This window comes from Epinephelus lanceolatus, chromosome 4, assembly GCF_041903045.1.
Source record: "Epinephelus lanceolatus isolate andai-2023 chromosome 4, ASM4190304v1, whole genome shotgun sequence".
In the NCBI taxonomy this organism is placed as follows: Eukaryota; Metazoa; Chordata; class Actinopteri; order Perciformes; family Serranidae; genus Epinephelus; species Epinephelus lanceolatus.
In genome coordinates, this window is record NC_135737.1 from 36,679,413 (window position 1) to 36,702,325 (window position 22,913).

Sequence of the window (22,913 nt, forward strand, 5' to 3'; positions counted from 1 at the left end):
CCAAACTTTTGGCCTGTACTGTACGTGTTTCCATGTCTTTGTTTCTTTGTATACATATATATTTTTTACAAGCCTGTATGTCTGCGTATGCACCTACTGTGGAAGAGGATTCCCTCCGAGGGGGCAAATAAACTACCGATCAATCTATCTGTGTAGGTATCATTCATAACGGGATGTAACTCTGGCGACGTTCAGCGTATGGAGGACGCTGCTCAGCTGAAAGCCTGCACAGTAAAACACTGTTTCCCTTTTGATCCTCTAACCTCACTCTCCTCCTGCCTCTTCAGCTCTTCAGAAATCAGCCTGCTCATCCTCACAGTGCAGGCAGTGGGAGTGTGTGTGTGCTCTTTACTACGAGGGCTTTCGTGTGTGTGTGTGTGTGTGTGTGTGTGTGTGTGTGTGTGTGTGTGTGTGCACATGGTTGTGTGCTACAGACCACTCATCTGTATGAGCTCCATTGGCAGTTACATAAACCATACTGTCATAAAGGCTACAGGGCATACTGAAACACTGCCAAATCAGTGCTGGGTCAATAACTCCCTGCTGCAGAATTTTTTTGGATTTTCTTTTCTTTGTTGGGCAGCCAGTCCACGTCTGGGTAAAAATGAAGAGGAAGTGGGTGGGTTCGTATTGTTGCAGTGCAACAGAGAGGTCAGTAATTACCATGAAACATAATTAGTGACATTCCCTGGGACGTTTTTTCTCTGAAAAGGCAGACAGTAGTTTGACCACAGTAATTAGAACATAAAGAAAGCCAGTTGAAAGGCAAATAGAAGCATGAATTAAGGTTGAAATGTATCTTAACTCCCAGTCCAAAGATGTGCCTCAAAAATTCTGCAGCCTTTGAAACTGAGAAAATGACATTTAATGACGATACCATTCATGTCATTTGATTTTTCTCATTAAATCATTTTTACAACAGTTGATATCCTTAAATGCTCTCACATCCTTTCCACAGTCTATTCAGGAAATACACCTACTGTGCCTTTTACAGAAATAATGACATTTTCAACACAAGGGCTCGTGTTAATCCCCACGCTGAGCATAGGTGTGGAAATGACACTGAGATGAAGGTGGGTTGGTATCTTTTACTATCTACAAGTCGAGTGCGGAGATGGGTTTTTTTCTCCTCAGCGGAGCCTTGGGGACAAGTACAGCGAGTCAGCAGGGGGAGAGGAAGAGCAGCTGATTTGCTTGTCATAAACATCAGCTGTTTGACTGTGACTGGCGACGCTGGGACCTTGGCACGGTCTTGCCTGGCGAACCACAAGGCACAGAAACTCAGCTGCACACTTTCCATTTCCTCTGTGGCAGCCAGGACTCCTGAGGTGACACTCTGCTGAGGTGAACAGCTGTCAGGCCCTGACGCTGAAGATGATACGAACACTTCTGTTTTCATATTAGCTGTATTCTTTCCAAAGCAGTCGCAGCTTCTCCACCGTTCTCTTTCTGCAGCCGTTGTCAAGCCACCTCCACACGCTGCATGCGCCTGTCAGTGTTTGAGACACACATTTAGTTGTTTTTGCTTCTTTTGTATTCCTCTGAGCTTTTTGGTAAAATTATGAGTCTAAGCAAAAAGCAGGCCAGCTGTCATGCAACCAAGGAGCCGTCCCCAGAAAAGCTGTGATCAAACCACTCACACTGACTCACAAACTTTTTTTTTTTTTTTTTTTTTTTTTTTTGTTAAACCTAACATTTTATTTGGGGGGGATTTTTGCAATGCAGCAGTAAAACTCTCTGCTCACATAATGCAGTCGACACCAAGCCAATAAGTACTAATGCCGTCATGCCCCAGAAAAGCCTGAAATCACAAAACTATAAAGGACCTCTAGAATAAAAATCATTTATTTTCATCTTAATACAGCTGGTGCTGTGGTTAAAAAATACTTTGATTAACAGCAATTTCCAGTGAAGAAAAAGCAAAAAGGAGAAGAGAGAGAGGAGGGGAGGGGGAAGAAACACATTGCAGCTCCTCTTCGAATTATTTCTTGAAACTCCCGTCTGTTACACAACTTAATGAGCCTTGAAATTGGCGAGATTACATTTTTCGGCGTTCCTTTCATTAGTGGGGGTGTCGCCAATCTCTGGGGATTGGTTTCCTCACTTTGGGATTATAAAGCGTGCTGCCACAGAGCGTGTTGCAGTGATGAAAGGAGCAACAAACTAACCAGCAGGCCAGTAAATAGATGAGGGAGTTCCCTGTGATCATCCGGGGTTTTGGTTCAATCAGCCAGCTGATTTACAGAAGCTGTGCAGTGGGTTAAAGTGCTCCTCTCTGCAACACATTTAATCGTGTGGTGAGGGCGAGAATCTGTTTTTCAATTAAATCACAATAAAAACAGTCTGCCAGTGAGTCGAAACAGCAACACTTGTTTTCAGAGCAAGTTCAAGAATGTACAGAAATGAGATGGACTCAACAGACATTTCAGTTGATTCGAAGGAACAGATCGACATTTTGGAAGATATACAGATGCTGTATAATATATATATTGGAAGTTGATAATTCTGAGTGGGTATTCCCAACTTCTAATCTATATGCGTCCCACTGGATCTGCTCGGGAAATATGGACACTCACAGCAAATTGATGTTTGTATGGCAAGTTTCTGAGATTCACAAGCATCTACAGAGGACCTTTTACCAATTACCATGGCACATTATCGAAGAGAAATGGCGTATAAAATAAGGCAGCTCTCTTGCTCATCTTTGCTGTTCAAATAACGTGCAACAGCTCAAAATTGTGCAAAATTGTGCAAATGGAGTATATTACTGTGTACAGCCTAAAGTTGGAGCACTTGTGTGCATCCATTTTTGCTGCTATAGCCTGTTTCACAACACAGGCACTACATAAGAAGTTTATTGTGTGCGCCACCATTTTTGCTGTGACATCATGTTTGATTATGTCTGAGAACTCGGGCTAGATGGATCTCGTTACCAACTTGGAGTTCTGACTTGAATGTCTGTTTCATTTTCCTATGTCACGGGTAGGTTTTTTACGAGGTCCTGGTACAATAGATTGCATTCTTCTCTTTTTTGCTGAGAGTGAAATGAGAGGCAGCCATTATCTCCCTTTAGCTAGCCATTCGCTTTCTTTAGCTAGCCTCCTTTAGCTAGCCCAGACCAGCTAGCCTAGCAGTGTCCAAAGCTTACAAAATCTGCCTACCAGCACCTCTAAAGCTAATTAATTAAATGTGATATCTTGCTTGTTTAACATGTTTGAAAACGCCATATTCAAAGTGTAAAAGTATATCATCTTTTTAAATTTTCTTTCAGTTATTGTCCAGCGAAAACAACCACCTTTATTGCCTCAATGTATTCTCATACAACAGGCATATGATATCTAACAAATTAGCACCCTATGAATGATGTTAATTACTGTAAAGCTACATACTTAACGTAAAGTTGCGCAGGTAGGTTTAGGAAAAGAAACACGGTAACAGCGTACCTTAAAATAACTCAAAGTTAACTTGGTTTCATATGTTTCCGAACACCAGTCTCCTTTGGGGAAAGTCCTGTGTTTTTTTTATCCATCCACCAGCGCAACCTGTGTCCCTAGACTAGCTTTTGGTCATAATAGGACTTAGTTCATTATTCCTGGTTGGCATTGGTCACATAATCGCAGCCTTCCAGATTATGTGGCTCATTACTGACTCATAGTTATGCACATTATATATGAATTGTGGTGTATTACTTTTGGTAGGTATACGTACAGGCTGCCTGAGATTTAGTACCAGTACTTCTTCTATTGAGTCCATCACATTGTGGCATCCTGGATTTGAATTCAGCCCTACCTGGCCTTTGTGCTCATCACCACTCTCTCTCGCTTCTGTTTGCTGCTTCAAAAAACTGTGTTGGTTCTTCTTCCTCCAGAGAAGTTATATTTTAAGGCTGAAGTTGTTGTCAGATGGCAGCTTCCTGTAGCTTCTTGGCTTCATTCTAATGCGTGGGACATTGAAGCATCTCACTATTCGTAGCAGATTAGAATGAGAAAATCAATATTGTGGATCCCGAAAGCTTCTTACTTTGTTAATCTGTAGTAGCTGATTCATAAGCATGGCTGGCATAATGCGATGATTGATGTTTTGGCTTCCGCTACTTCATCTGGCTCAGCAACACTGACCATTTTGGGCTGGGGAGCTGAGACCCGGAGAGACTGGCTTGTTTAGAGGAAGGCCAGCTTGTTGGCGGACGACTCTGTTGCTTCCATCCATTGCCAAGCGCCCATCAGCTGCGAGGGGGGTCCATGTGACACAGAGAGCGTTCGCTATACGTAACCAGGCGACCCAGATAACTCTCCAGTCTGCTTTTGTGGGCCAAGCAGCAGGAGAGTAGCTTTGCAATGAACTGAAAAGAGCAAGGTGTTCAAATTAAGACCCTAATTATGAGGAATGATGAATCTGTCCTCTGCTTGAGCTGTCCCACCAGAGACTGTCGAGTGGAAACATCTCATATAACAACCTCCCAGGGAAGAGATAGCCAGGTGTTTGATGTCATAGTAATGTAAGGAATCAGAATCGACTCATAGTTTAGATGCTTTCTCCATGCTCAGTGAGGTCCTAATCAAAACAATTTTTTTAGTGTAGAGCTTAGTAACTTCAATCAAAGTAAAGTGGTGGGGGAAAATGCAGGGTGAGGAATCGGGGAAATAATTTAATAATGCTGTTCGTTCATCTCTGGGGTTATTTTAAGACTTGGCAGCTTGCAGAGTCCAAGAGTTCCCTGCCACACTCAATGGCCATTAAGAATTTAAAAAAGCAGAAGTAGGCCAGAGACAATTCAAGCAGAAAGAACATAAGGCCAAACCGCCTCTTCTTCTTCTTTTTGTTCTTCAAGCGTAGGCAAGAGAAAAAAATGAGTTGCTGGTTTTCCGTGAGGGGAGAATCTGTTGAGAAACCACCTGCTCAGGATCACGCACAGGACATCAAGGGTTCACTCCAGCTAATTTCTGTGTGAAGGAAACAAGCTAAAAAAAAAAACCTGCAGGAAACCAGACCGACTGCTCCAAATTTCTTCAAAGTAATGAGACCATCAGACACGATTTGCCTCTCGTGTTTAAATGTGGTTCTGAGGCAGTGTCTTATAAAACAGTTCCTCAAAAGTTGCAGTGAATTTCTAGTGACATCTGCAGAGGGCACGTGTTGGCTTCTGGCGTGTGCCTGCTCAGACGAGAGGGGTTTGTGACAGAGTCGCTTTGAGGAAAGACGGTGATAGAAAAGACCTGCGGGACATGAGGGTCCTGCAGGATTTATGGGGAAAGAAAGAGTGTGGCTGATTCCATCTGATACTTTCTCAGAGTGATAACATGTTAAATATTAGTTCAACATCTGTCCAAAAACACAGTTAAACTTCATTAAGAATGAGCAGTGAACTGATTTTGTGTTGTTTATTTCACTGTTTGTGCCTTAGTGTTTATCAGGAATGGACCCAGAAGAGGTTTCTATGATTTGGCATCAATATCCAGGAGCATAAACAGTAGCATATGGATCTACTGTGCTCTCAGGAGGCAGGTCAGTCCCAAATTAATCGAGCGTCGAGATGCGATGACAGACGTTCATTGTCAGCTCATGATTTATGTCCGCTTGTCAAGTAAATCCATGTCTCACCTCACTGCCAACTGCTACAAATCTCCATCCACGTTGCCAATTTGTCTCATCTTTGTCTCTTACTCCAACATCCACAGAGACACCATGTTAACTGTGAGCAGCAGGTTTTCTTTTCCACATGAGCTCCTTTAGAAATGAGCACAGCAGTTAGGCTCCATTTAGTCCATAATGGGAAGAGCACAGAATAGCATCAATAAAACTAATGCTTTTGGGCCTAACCAGTCTAATGCAACTGTCCTGACCTTCTTTTTAAGTCTTCATATAAAGACATACAACCCACCACCAAATGAGGGAAACATACTTGCACTAAAATCAATTCTTTAGTTCAGCAAAGTCAAGAATTTTAAGTAGTATCAACTTAAAATGGAGATAAATAAGTGTATTTCGGCTTCTATCCTATTGCAGCTTCTTCCAATTCTGTGCTCCACAGCTCATGACAATAAAAACACAGGATATTAAGCACCAAAATCTGTCGGGTAAAATGTTAAAAATGTTCTGTGGAGTCAAAGGTATTTTGCTAATTTAACACAGGAGTCCTGCTGAAGAAAAAAAGTTAACTGGAGTAAATGTAAACAGGATGAGCAGCCACCCCAACCTCCTCCATGTAGGATATATACACTTACTGATCTGCCTTTTACCATTACCAAGGGTACCATGGTAGACACTCAAACAGGCTTCTATCACAATAACAACAAATGAGTCATGACCTCAGTTTAGGTATTAAATGTCCCGAAAAAAAAAAAAAGATTGACCCTGGAAATCAAACATAAAATTGTCTTCATGACTTGATCCTTAACATTATCATAAAACCATACAATTGGGCTCTAAATCTAAGCTGCTGTATCAAGTCTCCATAAAGACAAATGGGAACCATTCAAACTTTAATTCTTCTTCTTGAACACACAAATCTAAGTATGAACTCTTAACACTGTGATTCATGGTTGTACAATGTGCATAGAAGTATTTTCACCCACATTTAATGTCTTGTTCATGCGTCATCTACCATATCAGACAAAAAAACATTTAAGAAAGCGAAAATTTGAAAATCTGTCAAGATCTTATGCTCGTCCTGTAAGACTGCATAGACTTGCATAGACGTAGTCTCATTGAGCTTCAAGTGGTATCTACAATAAGAGTCAACGGATTGTTGACCTGGCCTTCACTCTGTTTGTCACTGTGAGTAATGTTGGAGCCATAATGTAGTTTTTGTTTATTTTATCCTTATCTAAACAAGGTAAATATACACATACAGGGTGGAGCATTCATGTGTTAAGTGCATATGCTCCAGGTAATGGGAATCAGATGTGTGGAATGAGAAGCAAACAGTTTTTGACCATGTTATGGAAGCATGTGGAAAGTATTGGTGTGTAAACCTGAATATGCTGAATGTAATAATGATTATATATGGATAATGCTGTCACCCTTGTGTGCTATAGTGAGAATGCGTATATTGAATTGAGAATAAATGGATCAACAAATCCAGACAGATTAAGCGCACTGGACATTGGTTTATTTTTAGCCCAGAACACGCATCTGGAACAAGTTCACCTGTTCACCCCTCAGTGGCTTGTGTAGACATTTTGTTCTGGAAAAAGTAGAGACTTAAGTCTGTAGTGTAGTTCATGCATTTAACTGATAAACCAGAGAACTGCACATTAAGATTAGATCAAAGATTTGTGATAAAAGAAAGTTTGTGCATCGTGCCTACACTTCTGTCACCATCTGTTTTTTGTTTTTTGGGTTTTTTTTTTTTTTCAAGATAATGTTGAAAAGCTCTTTGGCAGCATTTGATTAAAAATGTACTGAAAGGCATTTTAACAAAGTTACGTGATGGAGTTTGTGTTATTCTAAATTTTGTCTCTAAGGGGGCTTTTACACTTCATCAGTTTTATTCAATTGAGAACAAACTCGGGTCCATTTTCCCGGTTACTATGGCTCATTTGACCTGGTGTGAAAGCTGTCACTTAAACCTTGGTGTGGACCAAACAACCGAACCAAGAGCATGTTAATAGTTGTTCTCAGTCTGCCGTCAAGCGGACTCTGGTGCAGTTTGTTTGTTGTGTGAAAGTAAACAAACCCAACCACAAAATTTTATGATTGCAGTTATGTGATTTTAGCATAATTTCAAAAGCTTAACTATCAATAAATAACATCTGCTGCTCAGAGATGTGTCCACAGTCTTATAATTGATCTGTATGAGGCCAACCTATTTATCCTCATCATTTGGTAACCATGGCAACATGTATGCTCATCAGCATGGGTATTTTCCCTGATTAAAAAGCTGTTAAAACTGCTGTGCTTGTATCTGACTCAGTTGTCAGTTCATTAAGTCTATTAAAAAGTGTGTGACAGTGATCCCGCAGTAATAAGCCCCAAATCATAGCTGTACAAGAAGCCCTCTTTTCTCCCTGTCTCCCCCCGTTAGTCATTATTCACGACATGCAGTTGATTCGCAGTCTAATAGTACCAATAGTGATTAGAATCTTTTATTTTTTTGTGAGCTAAAATATACACATCAGAAGCATAAAAGTGCTGCGTAAACTTCTGTTAATCACAGGAATCTGATTTCCCTACGTGATGGTGCAGGATGACAAACGCCAAAACTGCCCAAACAACTGGACTAGAACTAAATGCCTAGAGTGAATGAACAGAATTACTGATTTTCATTTTTAATACTATGTCATTCCCAAATATCACTTATGGGTCTCCTTGATTACAAATAATTGGTATCGGTTTTACATTTTAGGAAAGCAGCTGAAGGATAACACCTTATATTGTATAACTTGATATCTTAATCACTGCTGTGGCAACATCTAATATTATTAATACAATTTGTAAAATCCTATTTAACCAAAGCAAATTAACAACAAAAACAGTCTAATTTACAGCCTGAGGGAGAGAATGGGGAGGGCAAAGTAACACATATTTACTCATTTGTAATTGAGGTTTCATTGCTCAAGATCACATTGATAGTGATGACTGAGGGACGTTCATGTGCCTCTAGCAAGATTTTTCCATTTGTCCATATATATCTATACTGGGGACCCTGCAGTCACAAACCTGTTTCTATAACCTCCTTACTTATTAGATTGGCCTGCAGAGCCCCGCAGTCCCTGAAGTGATATTTTCAGCCTCAAATCTGTGGAGTGTGATGCTGTAATGATTTTGTGGGAGGTAAATTTGCAGCGTGCAGCAGTAATGTCGCTCTGCTAATTCAGCCATTCCCCACCCACTCCACTCGTAAGGTGAATGACTGAAATGTACACACCAGCACGCACACATGGCACGCTGTTGCTGACATCGCTGGAATGTGTGATTTTCATGACTGTGGGTGTACGCACGGAGCAAAGATGAGAGGATGTGTTTTGTTTTACACAGAGATGACACCTGTTATCATACATTAACACATTTTATAGTTGTCAAACTGTCTTTTCACATCCCGATGTTACAGTTTGGATGCTGATGTAGAGTAATATTCAACAACATACTTTAGTGTTAATTTTTCATTATAATTTTTCATCCACATGAAAAGCAGAAACTTAAAGAGGATTTTTTTCTCTTGCATACATGTAGTACAACAACACATCCATCAGCGGCAGGATGAAACAAGCTTGGTAAACACCTTCCAAAGCACTTCACTAAAGCAACAGGCTTAATAAAGATGTCAATTTATTTTATTGATTCACTTTACATTACAATCAGTGAATCTGAGGAACAGGAGCCCGTCAGCCTTGTGTACACAGCTTGTGAATTTATGGCTGCATAATAATCAGAAAACAGCCACACATGCATAACAAAAACTGCTTTCATCCAAGTCACTTAACCACCCAGAGTGTAATAGTTTCACCGTGCGTTCGGCAGCAATCCAAGTGATTTATGATGCTGCGGTTGAGTAAATTGCCATTTATATCTTCTTTGCTGTTGATAAAGATCGTGTTAGTTGATGGAGTGTTTGTTGATTAGACTCACGAGGGAAACCTGATATGAATCAACATGAAGATAATAAATACGCTAATACTATTAGGTTGTGGATTGTTTTGAAGTGGAAATAATAGAGTTATTTAAACCATTTAAAGATTAAAGCTCTTATTTAGAAAATACTTGCAAAGTGACTGTCGTTTGTAAATGGTTACATAACCAGCACTTTTTAGAAAAAGAGTACAGCCTGACATTATGAGAAAGTACCTTTTAAGCTCTGAGTACTTTTGCTTTTCTTTCTTTAAATGGATTTTAACTTTATTTTCTGCTGGACAAGACTTAGAGTCTACAGGTCAGCTAAAGCCCAGTTCAGACCAAAGATTCGCAACAAGATGAGTTGAAACTAGCAACTACTTGTAATGTGCCATTCTGCAACATTCTATAAACCTGCCAGTTCACGCCAATGCAACTAGATGAGATGGTGTATCATCTCTATGCAACAACTCTCTATACTTCCGTCCTAATTTCCAGCATTTCAGGCTTATTTTGTTGCTGAATATAATTTGTAACTTCTTAAAATACTGGAGATGCTGGCTACAGATGGCTTGGCAAAGCTGTCTATGGTCATTTGGTTTTGACGAGTGGACTTCACTACAAGCCGATTGGCTGTTGAAACAGGTGACGTGCTTTACTTTTTAAAACCAGTCACTCGCAATTTGACCAGCTAAGTTGCAGGTGACATCATCAGCCGGCTTGAGTTGAGCTCAGACCGGTCAGTTCACACTGCTGCAGCTTTTCTTTGCAACGTTCTGAAATGGTTTTGTCTCGTCCTGAATCATTGGTCTGAACTAGGTTTAAATGCTAACATCAGCAGGTATAATTTTACCATGTTCACCCTCTTATTTTAAAGTATTACCAGGCTAACATTTGCTAATTAGCACTAAACACAAAGTACAGCTGAGGCTGACGGGAATGTCTTTATTTAGCAGATATTTGGTCACAAACCAAAGTACTGGTCATCAGTTATTAACACATACAATACATTTAACATGATGATGCAGCTATAGGAAAAGTTAAAGGAGTCACTGGAGTTATTACAATCATCCTGAGGGTGATACAAAGGTGTGTACCAGATTTTCTGGCAATAGTTGGATAGAGGCATGTTATTCAAAAACAAATGTCAATGCCATGGTGGCGCTAAAGGAGGAGATCTCCGAAGTCAGTAGCATTCATCCTCTGGGGACTATGAATACATGTACAGAGTTGTTTTTATGTTTCAGTTTGGACAAAAGTGATGAACCAACCAACAGCCATGTGGTACTCACCAAACAGATGTAGCTCTCCATGACATTAAAACTACTTTTACAATACAAACATCTGTAGAGGCAAAATGTCATCAAAATGCTTTCACTGCTGGTGCACACAGTCCATTACAACAATGACAGACTGACAGCAATAAATCATCACAACTGAGTGTGTATTTATTTCTGTAAATTTTAGTCCATTTACAAAGCCACGCCAATTTAACCCCATGTACCATTAGGGTGAAAAACAATCTCTCCAAGTGAGCTCCATCTGTCTGTTGGACAGCTAACAAGAATCTGGCCAACAACATTGGAGGCCGCGACACAGCAGATCTACACAAATCACAAAAGTCCCCTAATCCAGCAGTACATGCTCTAAAGCTGCTTAATATTTGAACGTAGGGACAGACGACTTCCTGTTGTAGGTTCGCCAATCTGGAGAGACTAGGACAGACCTATCATTTGGCTTTTGCTAAGTATACAGTAAATGCTGATTTCTCCCCACAGCGACGCAGCATGCATATCAAGGATTGAGCACCTCATGGTACTCATGGTGAAACCTGCTGAACTCAGTTTTTAAATGGGATTGGGAACAAATGCTGATGAAAAGTGTTGAGAGCGACCAAAGAGAGGGGGGGAGAAAAAAATCACTCTCTAAATTACATCCCCACAGCTACCCCAGATAATGACCCCGAATAAAAATGGATGCCATTAGTCTCACTTTAGGTTATTAAACATGAGGCATCAAACTGTAGTGAAAAATGCATCCAATTTTGTTTGGAGAGTAAGTCACACATGTGCAAGTCACAAGTTACTGTGGTAGGAATCAAGAAAGTCAAGTTGTATCCCTACTATAAGTCAAGCAAGTCACAAGTCAAGTCATATGAAATTCTGATGATCTGGTCGAACATTAACTTTCTAATGTTTGACCAGCCAATTAGCTAATAAGTTAGATTAAAAAAAAGACATTCCTGTATTTTATTTCAAATGCTATTATTTTTGGACTAAAGCCCACTCCATGAGTTGGCTGGCCTGCTGCATCCAAGAAGGTTGCCAGGTTTGCACGCATTGCTCTAAAAATTGCCAAGCAGCAATCTCTAGGGCTAAAAATGAAGCCAACGCAGAAGTGTCAAAAACTGCAGTTCTTTGAATGGCCACTTGAGGCTGGCTCCAGAAGCAGGTTTATCCCTACAGACCCCCATGTTATGCATGACCAAGGGTGTGGCCACTTTGTGTGACAGGTTGTCTGTGGAGAGTGTCTGGTTCTCAGTCCCACCCCTTGCTCCTCCACAGTTTGACCCTCTTGTCCAAACTGAGGAGTAACAACAGGAGTCCAGAGATCAATGGTTGATGTCACGGTAGCTACGTCCATTATTCTATAGGGTTAGGGTTTCAGTCTCTGGAAATCACCCAGTCATGTTTCAAAAGTAAAATGTAGGGTAATTTCTCAGTATCTAGAAAGACTTAAAAAAGTCAAGTCATTTTGAGTCATCTGTCTTAAGTCTCAAGTCATAAATACCCAAGTCAAAGTCAAGTTAAGTCTTTCATTAGTTTTCGTCAATCACGTCCTAAGTCCTCAAATTTGCTACTTGAGTCTGACTTGAGTCACCATCTCTGGTGGAGACATTACAATAGTGGATTTAATACACCTCCTGGTGCAGTTCCTATCCAAAGCTTAGTGTTGACTTGATAAAACAGTCCAATCTGAGGTCTGTGGGGGTGAAGATGTGTGAGGGTGTCAGTCCTGCATTAAAGTAGACGACTAGAGGATGGAGAGTCATTGCCTTGAATTATGTGATGGTGTTTGCTCAGTGTCATGTGAGGAGAAAGTCATTTGCTGAAGAACGCTGAAGCTAAAGGGAGATCTACTGGAGACAAGTTCAGCAACAAAATGAAACTGAAGCCTCTCCATTTACCATAGAGTGCAGCGCAGTACAATAGGCTCACTTTGCTCAGTAAGCAAAGGTCTTAAAAAGCTATTCAGAAGTGCCTGATTTGTGCTGACTATTAATGTGATGACCTCATCGTTACATCCCTGGTCGGGGTTATTTCAGTTAAAGTACTTAGAGAAATTTCAATCTCTGCTTAAAGTGGATTAGCAGCTTTTTTCTGTCAAATTTATGTTTCCTGTCCATGGGCTGTTGGATTTTAAAGCAGGGCAGGGCTTATTCAGCGTAGCTTGAATACCGTGTACGATTCCCCACTGCAGTCACCGACATAACCAAAGGCTTTTTTTTATCATCATTAAAAAGTCTCCCAAAGAAGCTGGTACTTGTAGTAATGATCTGGCAGCCAATCAAGGCTAAGTTTATGCTAATTTTTTAATCAAGCTAATTAGCATTTCTGTCCATTCCCAGCTGGGCAAACTTGTTCAAAAATGTTGCAAGTCATAAAATTAATGGTGGAAACAAAAAAAACCCTATCGGCTCCCAAATGCACATACACATACATACAACTTTCCCTATACTTGCTCATAAACACACCCACCACATCTGTGATGGTGCATTAAGTTACAGCAGTACGTAACAACGCTCCTTTGATGTTAATTGGCACAGAGCAGAATATGGATGGGAGGTGTCGAGGTAAGATCAATAAGATCTAAGAATATCTTTGACTTAATTTGACACCGTCTCCAAAGTCTAAACTTCTTTTTCTTGCACTCACCAACACTGACGGAGCTGATGTGACAGTGACAGACAAACTAATTCTTATAGGACGCTGCAGAAACTCAAGATTGGCTGCTGTCGTATGAGTTTTGTGGGCTTGAAGATGGCTTTGTTGTGAGTCAGTGACTGCTGGAAAATAACAGAGTGCATTTTTTTGTCCAAAAATACCTGTGAGTCAACATGAGTTCAAGCATACTTGGAAAAATATTCCATGAAATGTGCCGTAATTCTTTACAGTGGCTTTTTCAGTGCAAAGTTACCTAACCTACAGAAACACACTGACCACCTACAGGAAACTTACTGCTAGTCATGCCATCTTTACATCCATCTTTAGTGTCTTGAGCAAATGTTTTGCTGCAAAGGGCGGATGTTTCCGTAGAATTTGGGTTTGATTTTAGTTGTTTTTGAGTGCTTTTTAGAAAACCCTTCTGAGTGCAATGGGACCTTTTAACAGCTGTCATAGCAGAAGAAGCACAGGTGCAAGCAATATCATCAAGTATGAGTGCATTGCATTCAGGTGTGCCATGCCCACCTCCAGTGTTGTCTCACTGGTGCTGCGTTCAAATCATTTAGACTGTAATTACGAGCAACCAAGTTGGAAAAACACATTAGTCAGCCTCTGACTTGGAAATCAGAGTCAGAGGGACAGTGACAGCATTTCTCACTTAATGGAAAGAGGTACAGGGAGGGTCAACAACGATTGGCAACTTGGCCGCAAAGCCACCATTGCTGGCAGTTATGTGTAGATTAAGTCCAATATTATCTGATTCAGCTAAATTAAAAAGGATCTATAAACCGTTTATATCTGGCTGCACATGTTAACAAACTGCTGCTAATGCATCACCCCGCAAAAGCTGCTAATCTTGAACATCTTGGACGAATGCATTCCCAGTGAGTGTTTCCTACAGGTTCCTCTGTTCTTCTCATTCTGTCAACATTGTGTGGATGCAGTATAAAGGTTATTAATAACACCCAGACCTGCCGTCGGGGGGTGGGTCAAAGGGTACAGATGATGCCTGCCCAAGGCCAATGGGGGGCCCATCAAATGGTCTGTGGTTGACATTTAAATTGGATCAAGTACAACAATTTACTTACTGACTTATATCACCGACAATACAGTTTATATGTATCTACATGATAAATAAATGTATTTCTATCACTAAAACACATTTCAACATGCCATCTGATGCTCCCACCCCCTGCAGGCATTGTGAAATGGTGCGGTCCATCTGACAGAAGGGTCAGATCATGATTTGATTATATGATGTTAACCTTGTAGTAATTTCTTAAGTCAGTGTTTGAGTTTACGTTTCTCTAATCATTCATTGGAGGGCTTTTTTTTTTGGCAAAAAATAATAATAAAATACATGTGGAAATATGATAAATTGGATTATCATTGTAGAAAGCATAACATTTTGCATCGTGATATGTGTAGTGATTTGCTGATGGGTGTCGAAGAGGGGCCCACTTTGGAAAATGTAGCCCCCCTGCCCATATTTCCCAACGGCTGGCCTGGTAACACCTGTCCTTTTCCTATTAGGACAAGTCAAACTGTCTGTTGTGAAATGGCCTATTCTGAGAGGGGTTGTGGAGTTTTCTTTAACTGAGTGTCTATTTGCACCTGAGTGCGAATCGTCACACTGCAGCTGTTCAACTATTTATACCCAACCCTACAATGTGTTATTATAAATCCCATTGCGTGCTATGATAGGTTCGTACTTGTCAAATTAACACCCCAAGGTCAGAAGCAGTTAGGATTAGGGCAAAAGGGGTCATGGTTTGGGCTTGTACTAGCCAATCTCATTCATTCATTCATTACCTGTGTCTGCTTATCCTTTTCAGGGTCACAGGGGGGCTACTAGTTAGTCTCAGATACTCAAATTTACTGTCCGAAAGTCAGGTGACGTAGTATAAAGAGCCACACAGTCCACGGTGGGTGAGTAGGTTAAGCACAGGACTTTCACACAGGAGACTGGGATTAAGTCCCATGTGAGTCAATGTTGGCTTATAAATTTTAGATTTAGTTGACCAATGAAATTCAGTTTATAGGATGTATAAAGCTGCTGAATGCACCTACGCAGAATACCTGAATAGACCCGTTTGTGTTAACATCATATTTTGACGCTGCTAGGACGCCCAGGAATATACACCAGGGTGTAAATAGCTACCATGGCTATTCCACTCTGGGTGCATATAGCATTATTGGCTACAGACACCTGGGTGCACATAGCATCTGCCCTTATTTAATTTCAATGACTTTGTGTCACATTTCTAAAATATCACAATGTTGCTCTGTAATCCACAACAACAAACAAACACAAACAGCAAGTTATAACTAAGACTGGCTGTGATGATAGTTAGTAACCGTGTCAGTGGCTAAACTCTGAGTATTACAGAAAAGTATTAAAGTGTCTGAGTCAGCCATTTTCCACCATCTGGAGCACCTGACAGTTTTTCATGAACACACTGACAGAAGTCAGAAGCTTTGGGGACTTAGATTGTTCCCTTGAAAGCTTTGGTTCACTTGCCAAGAGGCAAAGAGAGAGGGAGTAAGAGGTAAAAGTCTGAGATGTGGAGGTGAAACTGTGTAACAGCATTACCTTAGAGTATTGTACTTGTTCTGAGCAGGTTTGTGTAGATAAGGGGGTAAAAAAAAAGGGAGGTGCAGAGAACAAGGGCAGAGTGTGGTTGGTTGGATGAGGGAGGGTGCTGCAGTGCTGACCACTGCGAGACTCATCCATCCAGAACATGCTGAGCTGCTCTGCTTCGGACTCTGGCTTCATGTCAAGTTTGGCGACCGAATACATTCATGACTTTGATTGAGAACAACTCCACCCTGCGCAGTATCTTGACAAAACATAAGCTATTACTAAGCAGAAAAATTCACATCCCCTCCGCTGCCTCCTCCTCCTCACATTTGCACCGGGGCCATGTTCTCCCTAAAATTACACATCTTTTAATCAACAGGAGATGGCAGCTTCCCTTTACTTTGCACATTATAACCAAACAAAAGGCTCAGGTGATTTCGCTCCCAGCAAAGGATTCAATTATTTAAAAGCTGTTATAGCTCCTGTTGTGTGCGCTCCCTGAATTCATCTTTTATTGAGGCGGCCAGTGAATGACTTGTTATAAACAGCTCGCAGGGAAGTACGGTAATGTCTGCCACCGATCCATTTGAGGGAATGACAGACTGTATACCCGCCAGACTGCAGGATTGAACTCAAATAACTCTGCCTTCTTTACCTGAAGGCATTTGGACTTTTTTTTTTTTTTTAATACCTCTGAGTTTGAAGTGCCAGGTCTAAGGAGGTTTACTGCTGCTGTTACTCACTCCGTGGAGCCAAATGACTCTCAACATCTCAGGCTCCTAAATTACCCTTTGTGCATACATATCCGCCTGTGTTTTTCCATGCACAGGGATACACAAACACCAGTTTGCATGTAAGCATATACACTGTTAAAAAGCAAATATTTACCCACATATAAGTGTGCAAACAAGAATACTCCCAGAAATGCACTTAGCTTCTGTCAATACTAACATGGAGCAGGGTACGCTATACTGTGCTTGTCTGATAAAATGTCAAAGCAGAATTTCAGAGCAGAATCGCAAGTCAAAGTCATTCCATCTTTCCAAGTGTCACAACAATGGGGCGCATCAGTGAGAGTGAGAACCGCAATTCTAAAGATTTTCTCAAAAATAGATCAAACTCGACTTCTGTGAGCTGATTTGTAATTCACAATTTGCATTGACTGACTGAACTTGAACGCGACTAGCCCCCGTCCCTGCTGCTTACAACTGAGAGGTGTTTGCTGAACATCTTTGATGTCCCACAACCTGCTGACGTGTCCCGAATATTTCAAACGCTGACAACTAGGTGCCACATGGACGCAGATAAGTCTTATGACTGTGTCACTCAACTGACAAGCAAATGAAAAACAATGAGTCTGTGGAGAAAACATCACAGCATCAGCCAGACATCATCAGCGTTTTCGGGTACTCATGTCAGTTATTCACCATTATCATGTTATTTTGTAAAATAAACACTCTGCTGACATTTTGCATGATATTTCCCAAATTAGTACCCAAGTACCCTCCAAAAAACCTAAAATACTAGTAGTGACATTAGCAGAATACTCCAGGGCATTGAACTTTAGAGCTGCTGCAGAGTAAAAGCTATCCATTATAGGGAGCTATTAATATCCTCCTCCATCCACTTTTAAATACATGGAGCAGGAACATCTGTGACTGTATGGAGTCAGAGGGGAGCGAGCTGTGGGAAAACCTTACAGCAGTTTTCCATTGCAAGCTGTAACCCCCCTACAGATCTCTGATACCCGAGACTGCTGGGTTATTTATACTGAGAGATAAACCTACAGTGATATACAGTGTAGTTGGTGCGTGTGTAACCACCTGCGCTCCCACTATGTACTATCATCCACAGACGCTTCTCTGTGTCCCTACAATACATGAGACTTTACATTACTATGCTTTCCAAGTAGAATCTGTTCATATTGCGCTCAATTTTAGCCACATTTGTTGTCAAAACACACAGTATTAAATAAGGACTGTGCGTAAAGTAGGTCTGAACTATTGTTGTAAAAAATAAATACCGTTATCTATCGTAAATCCCCAGTGTTGCTCCAGGGGTAGTAGTACACAGCACATTGATGCGCCCTGGTGTTCCTTACGCTTTGACGGAGCAGCTGTGCAGCATCTGACACTCTGTAATGAATTGTATCCGCGCTGCATCACTAAATGTCGGATCAGAAATCTCATCAGTTAACAGAAATCCGTCGACAGCGACAGCTCGCCTGGCTGTAAAAACTCTCATTAATGGTGCTTCCCTCTGCGCATTAGCGCGCGCGTATCGTGCGTAATTGGGTTAATCCCGACGCGTCTTTGTTTTAAAACATAAAATAGTCCTACCTCGCTCATGATGGCCGGTAACGTCGAGGTTTCTCGGCAGCTTCCAGTACGTGAGAAGTTTCAGCAGTGGTCTTTAACAGAGTGGCTCGCCGCGGACAGAGAAGCGTTATAAAGTGTTAAGCCCAACTCCTCCGTGTCATCACGTCACCAATAAACCAATAGGAATGCCGTGGGCAAATATGTCTCCCAAGTCACCACCCAACTCCTTCAAATATTCATACGCTGTGTAAGCCCTTTTCATCAGAATCAGCCAAACGGAGCTTCTGCCTCCTGTTGATGAACAACAAATGTGAGCGTTGGGAGGCATTTTCATGCACCAGTCATCATGTCATCAGTGGAAATTGTTATTTCACTGGGCTACATGTACCATAGTGACTCCCTAGTGAGTGTGTGCACTAGTGCGTGGGTGTGAGCTTCATAACAAAAGCTCTAAAGTAAAATTATGTTCTGGCTTTTTATCCTCCCTTTTCAAAAACGGGTGTTTACCGTTTGCCTCTGGTGCTTCACTGTAACAAAATGTGTTCCTTTTAATCCACTATAATGTTTATATAATGTCTCTACATTACATTTTATAGTTATTATATTTTATGAAATGTTTGCCAGGCACTCCCCTCACATTTATTGTAGGATTAATTATATCTAGTAAAGGTTTACAGCGGTATAATAAGCTAATTAGATTTTCTCTGGTGAATTCCCAAACAACAGCATGTTGAATTTATTGCATCAGAGAGACCGAGCTTTTCGTTTTAACTTTATTAAATTTCTTAGTTGAAATAAAAAGTAATGGGGATTTTTCCAGACAGAACAGTGCCTATTTCCAGCGGGCTTGTATAATCCTTTTGCATCAATCTAACAGCACCCAGCTCCTTCCATTCCCTCCTTTTCATCCCCTTCAACATCAATTTCACAAACTGAGGGGTGGTAATTATAATTTGTCCTAAATCCATACATCCATTTGTAAAAGTCAATACAGGCTGTGTTTGTTAGATTGAGCATTCAAATGGCAAGCAGCAACGCCAATCCAAAATCCAGAGAAACCTCTATCTGGTTCCTGCACATCTAAATGGAAATGGTTTGAGACAAAGAGAAGCAGGACCAATATTCACAAAGCTCTGATGTGGATGCAACGTGAAGGCTGTTCAGCTTCCTTATGGACCGTCACTGGAGCACCAGTAAGGTCCCGATGGAGTCTTGATGGATGGGAGAATAGGGAACCGATTACAAATGAAGCATAACATCTCTGCCGCTCTGACCTGACCTGTGTGTCTCTGGGTAACTGTCAATGCGCCTGACAAGCTGGAGTGGATTTGCACTGAAGAATGGCTTTGGGGTCCTTGTTCTGCAAAAACAGTCCTATTACTCTGCTTAAAGGGACAGTCCACCCCCAAATTAAAAACACTTTTTTTTCCTCTTACCTGTAGTGCTATTTGTCAAGCTAGATCAGGGGTGTCAAACATATGGCCCATGGGCTAGAACCAGCCCGCCAAAGGGTCCAATCTGGCCCACTTGATGACTTGACTAAGAGGTGCTAGGTTTCAGGAGTAAGTTAAACAATGTGTATTCTGCTTCGGAGGCTTTTTGACCAGAATACGGTTCTCTGAAATAACAGTGAATACTTACTGTGACCATGTTTAAAGATAATGAACATTGTGCAAAATATTGTCAATCAGCAGCTTCAGTTCAAAAGAATCTGTATCAGGAAATGTGTGGATAAATGCGCATGTAATGACAGTGAGAAGAAGACTGAAATTGAATTTATTTTTCTTGCGACCTCTCAGGCTGTGCATCTGTTTTGTAAAAGGATGAACATCTACAGAACGTACTTGTATTTCTTTTCACACAAAATAAATCTGAGATCAGATTGGGCTGTATGCGGCCCATGAACTAAAATGACTTTGACATCCCTGATCTAGATGTTTTGGTGTGAGTTGCCAAGTGTTGGAGATGTCGGCCGAGAGGAGATTGCACTGGTACTTAAAGTGTCCTTTACACTGTGAAGGACAACATCATCTTGGCTTTAACTCCACAATACGGGCATCACATATTGTGATGTGCGTCCTTAACTTCATAAGCTTCCACAAATATCTCAGAAACATCTGCAAAACTGCATGACTTCCTTCCCTCCAACAATCTCAAAAGGGACAGTTCACCCCAAAATCGAAAATACATTGGAGATATTGGCTTTAGAGATGTCTGCCCTCTGATGGAACTGGGTGGCATTCAGCTTGCTGCTCAAAGCACCAAAAAATTACTTGAAAGCTCAACAGCAATGTCTCTTTCCAGAAATCATGACCCGGTTACTCAAGACAATCCACAGACCTTCTTGTGAGCAGTTTTGTGTAGGAACTATTTTGTTTCTACCAAACTACACTCACCAACTGTATCACTGCCCAGAAGGAAGCATGTATCTACTGCTAGCTCACCTAGCACCACTGAGCCAGCTAACGTTACAGATCAGCTGAGGAGGAAGCCATTAATTTTCATCCAGCACTGTCATGAGCACGAGCCTTTCATCCATGAGTAGATACATGCATCCCTCTGTGCGATGATACGGTCGGCGGGTGTAGTTCAGCAGAAAGAAAATAGGTCCTACATGAAACTGCTCACAATAAAGTCTGTGGATTAGCTTGACTAACTGGGTCATAATTTCTGGAGGAGACATTGCTGTTGAGTTTTCCGAATGTATTTTTTGGCACTTTGAGCACCACAGGCCAAGGGCCACCTAGTTACATCAGAAGGCAGATATCACTACTGCTGATATCTCCAATGTATTTTCAATTTTGGGGTGAACTGTCCCTTTAAGATCGTCGGAGGGAAGGAAGACATGCAGTTTTGCAGATGCTACTGCTACTTTTGTGGAAGCTTATGAAGTTAAGGAAGCACAGCACCATATGCGATGCCTGCATTGTGGAGTTAAAGCCAAGATAATTTTGTCCTTCACAGTGTAAAGGACACTTAATTAAGCAATATCACACAAGAGGCCTGCGGCCTCGTGCCTACGACCGAATCACAGCCGTGACGATATCACAGTACAACATCACGAGCTCGAATGTGATATTGCTTTTATACAACAGTTCAGCAGTTAAATAAGCAAGGCTGGTTAAGAAATGTTGAAAAATGAGGACAAAATAGATAATTTAAGCATTTTATTTGTCTTGCACCAACAAAAATAGTTCCCTCAGGACTCCGCTGTCACCGTTGCTATGTAACGCAGACATGGTGCGCCAGGCACTTACTCTTTATACACATTTATCTGCACGTTTCCATTAATTGTGCAGCCGGTGAAATAAGTCTCTGGTGACTGCATGGTGGACTGTCGCTTCACAGGCACAGCCGACTCTGCCTTCTGATCTGACAGTATGTTGCTTTTCTCCAAGTCATTGAGCTCCGCTGATGAAACACTGACAAACCTGGATGTGTGCTCAGATGGATTCAGCTTCTCCTCTCCCTCATCCTCCTCTGATGACCATTCATAGTTCAATTCAAAACTCATTTTAGGAAATCAATCCATATTTTTGGCTGTTTGACAGTGGATGAATTAATTAGCCTACAACGCAACTGCTGACCTAACTGACACTGACCGTCAGTATTGATTTGATTGTTGATTGCAATCAGCTGTGAGGCGGAGTGATACATACACAGTGAAATAACCGTGATGTTGTACTCCAATATCATCACGGTTTTACTGTCTCTCGACCAATCAGATTGCAAGGCCGGAACTAACTGTTGTATAATGTACATTAACTGCAGGGAAGTTAGAAACACAGGTCAGATCGTGACACAAGAAGAAGTGGCCTAAAGTCCTTGGGTGCCTCAGTAGTGTAGATCTAAGCTGAGAGGTGAGCAGGGAGATATGGGCACTGGCAAGATGGAGGGAAGTTTGCCACAGTTCATTTACACATACTACCCACATTGTTATGATACAAGGCTGGTTGAAAATCATCAGTGTTATACAGTATTGTACAGATTTTGAGCATAATGATGTTAATGTATTTCTTTTCAGAGGCATAATGTATGTGTTCAGACATGTGGACAGTGAAGGGTAAACTCAATGAATTAGGAAACTTCTTTAGTGGAACGATAAAGGTGTAGCTTCAGGTTGTAAATGAAGTCCGTCTTGAGACCAGTATGCTCGGCAACATAAACAAATGTTTAAGTGTCGAACAGCAGCAACTAAAAGGCAAATGATCGGAGCTGAGGAAATGAAAAAGAACACAACGTTGTCCACAGGGCAGACAGCAGTGAAACATTTATGAGCAGGCACATTGTCGGCCAGCTAGTGGCGGAGAGAGGGACATTTTGGGAAACAGCTGGTAGTCCCACAGGAGACAGTGAACACCTCCTGAAGGCAAGATGTGATGTGTAAGTCACAGGAGCAAAGGCTTGCATATTGTGTACAATGGATAGAGGGGAACCATAAAGGGAAATGTACGCTGGCAGTGTGTGTATGTACAGTATGTGTGTGTGTGTCCCACCTGGTTAGAATAGTTCCCTGAG

At 41.3% G+C, this 22,913-nt stretch overlaps 1 protein-coding gene across 1 annotated transcript in view; it reads right to left on the minus strand.

The window, feature by feature from the left end:
• The window catches only part of LOC117259452 (calmodulin regulator protein PCP4), a 50,742-nt gene extending 32,186 nt beyond the window's left edge, over positions 1-18,556 (minus strand). The window contains exon 1 of the mRNA XM_033630786.2: positions 18,417-18,556. Coding sequence (XP_033486677.1) covers positions 18,417-18,425 — 9 coding nt within the window. The 5' untranslated portion in view covers positions 18,426-18,556. The remainder of the gene's footprint in view (positions 1-18,416) is intronic.
• Between the last annotated feature and the right edge of the window lie 4,357 nt (positions 18,557-22,913).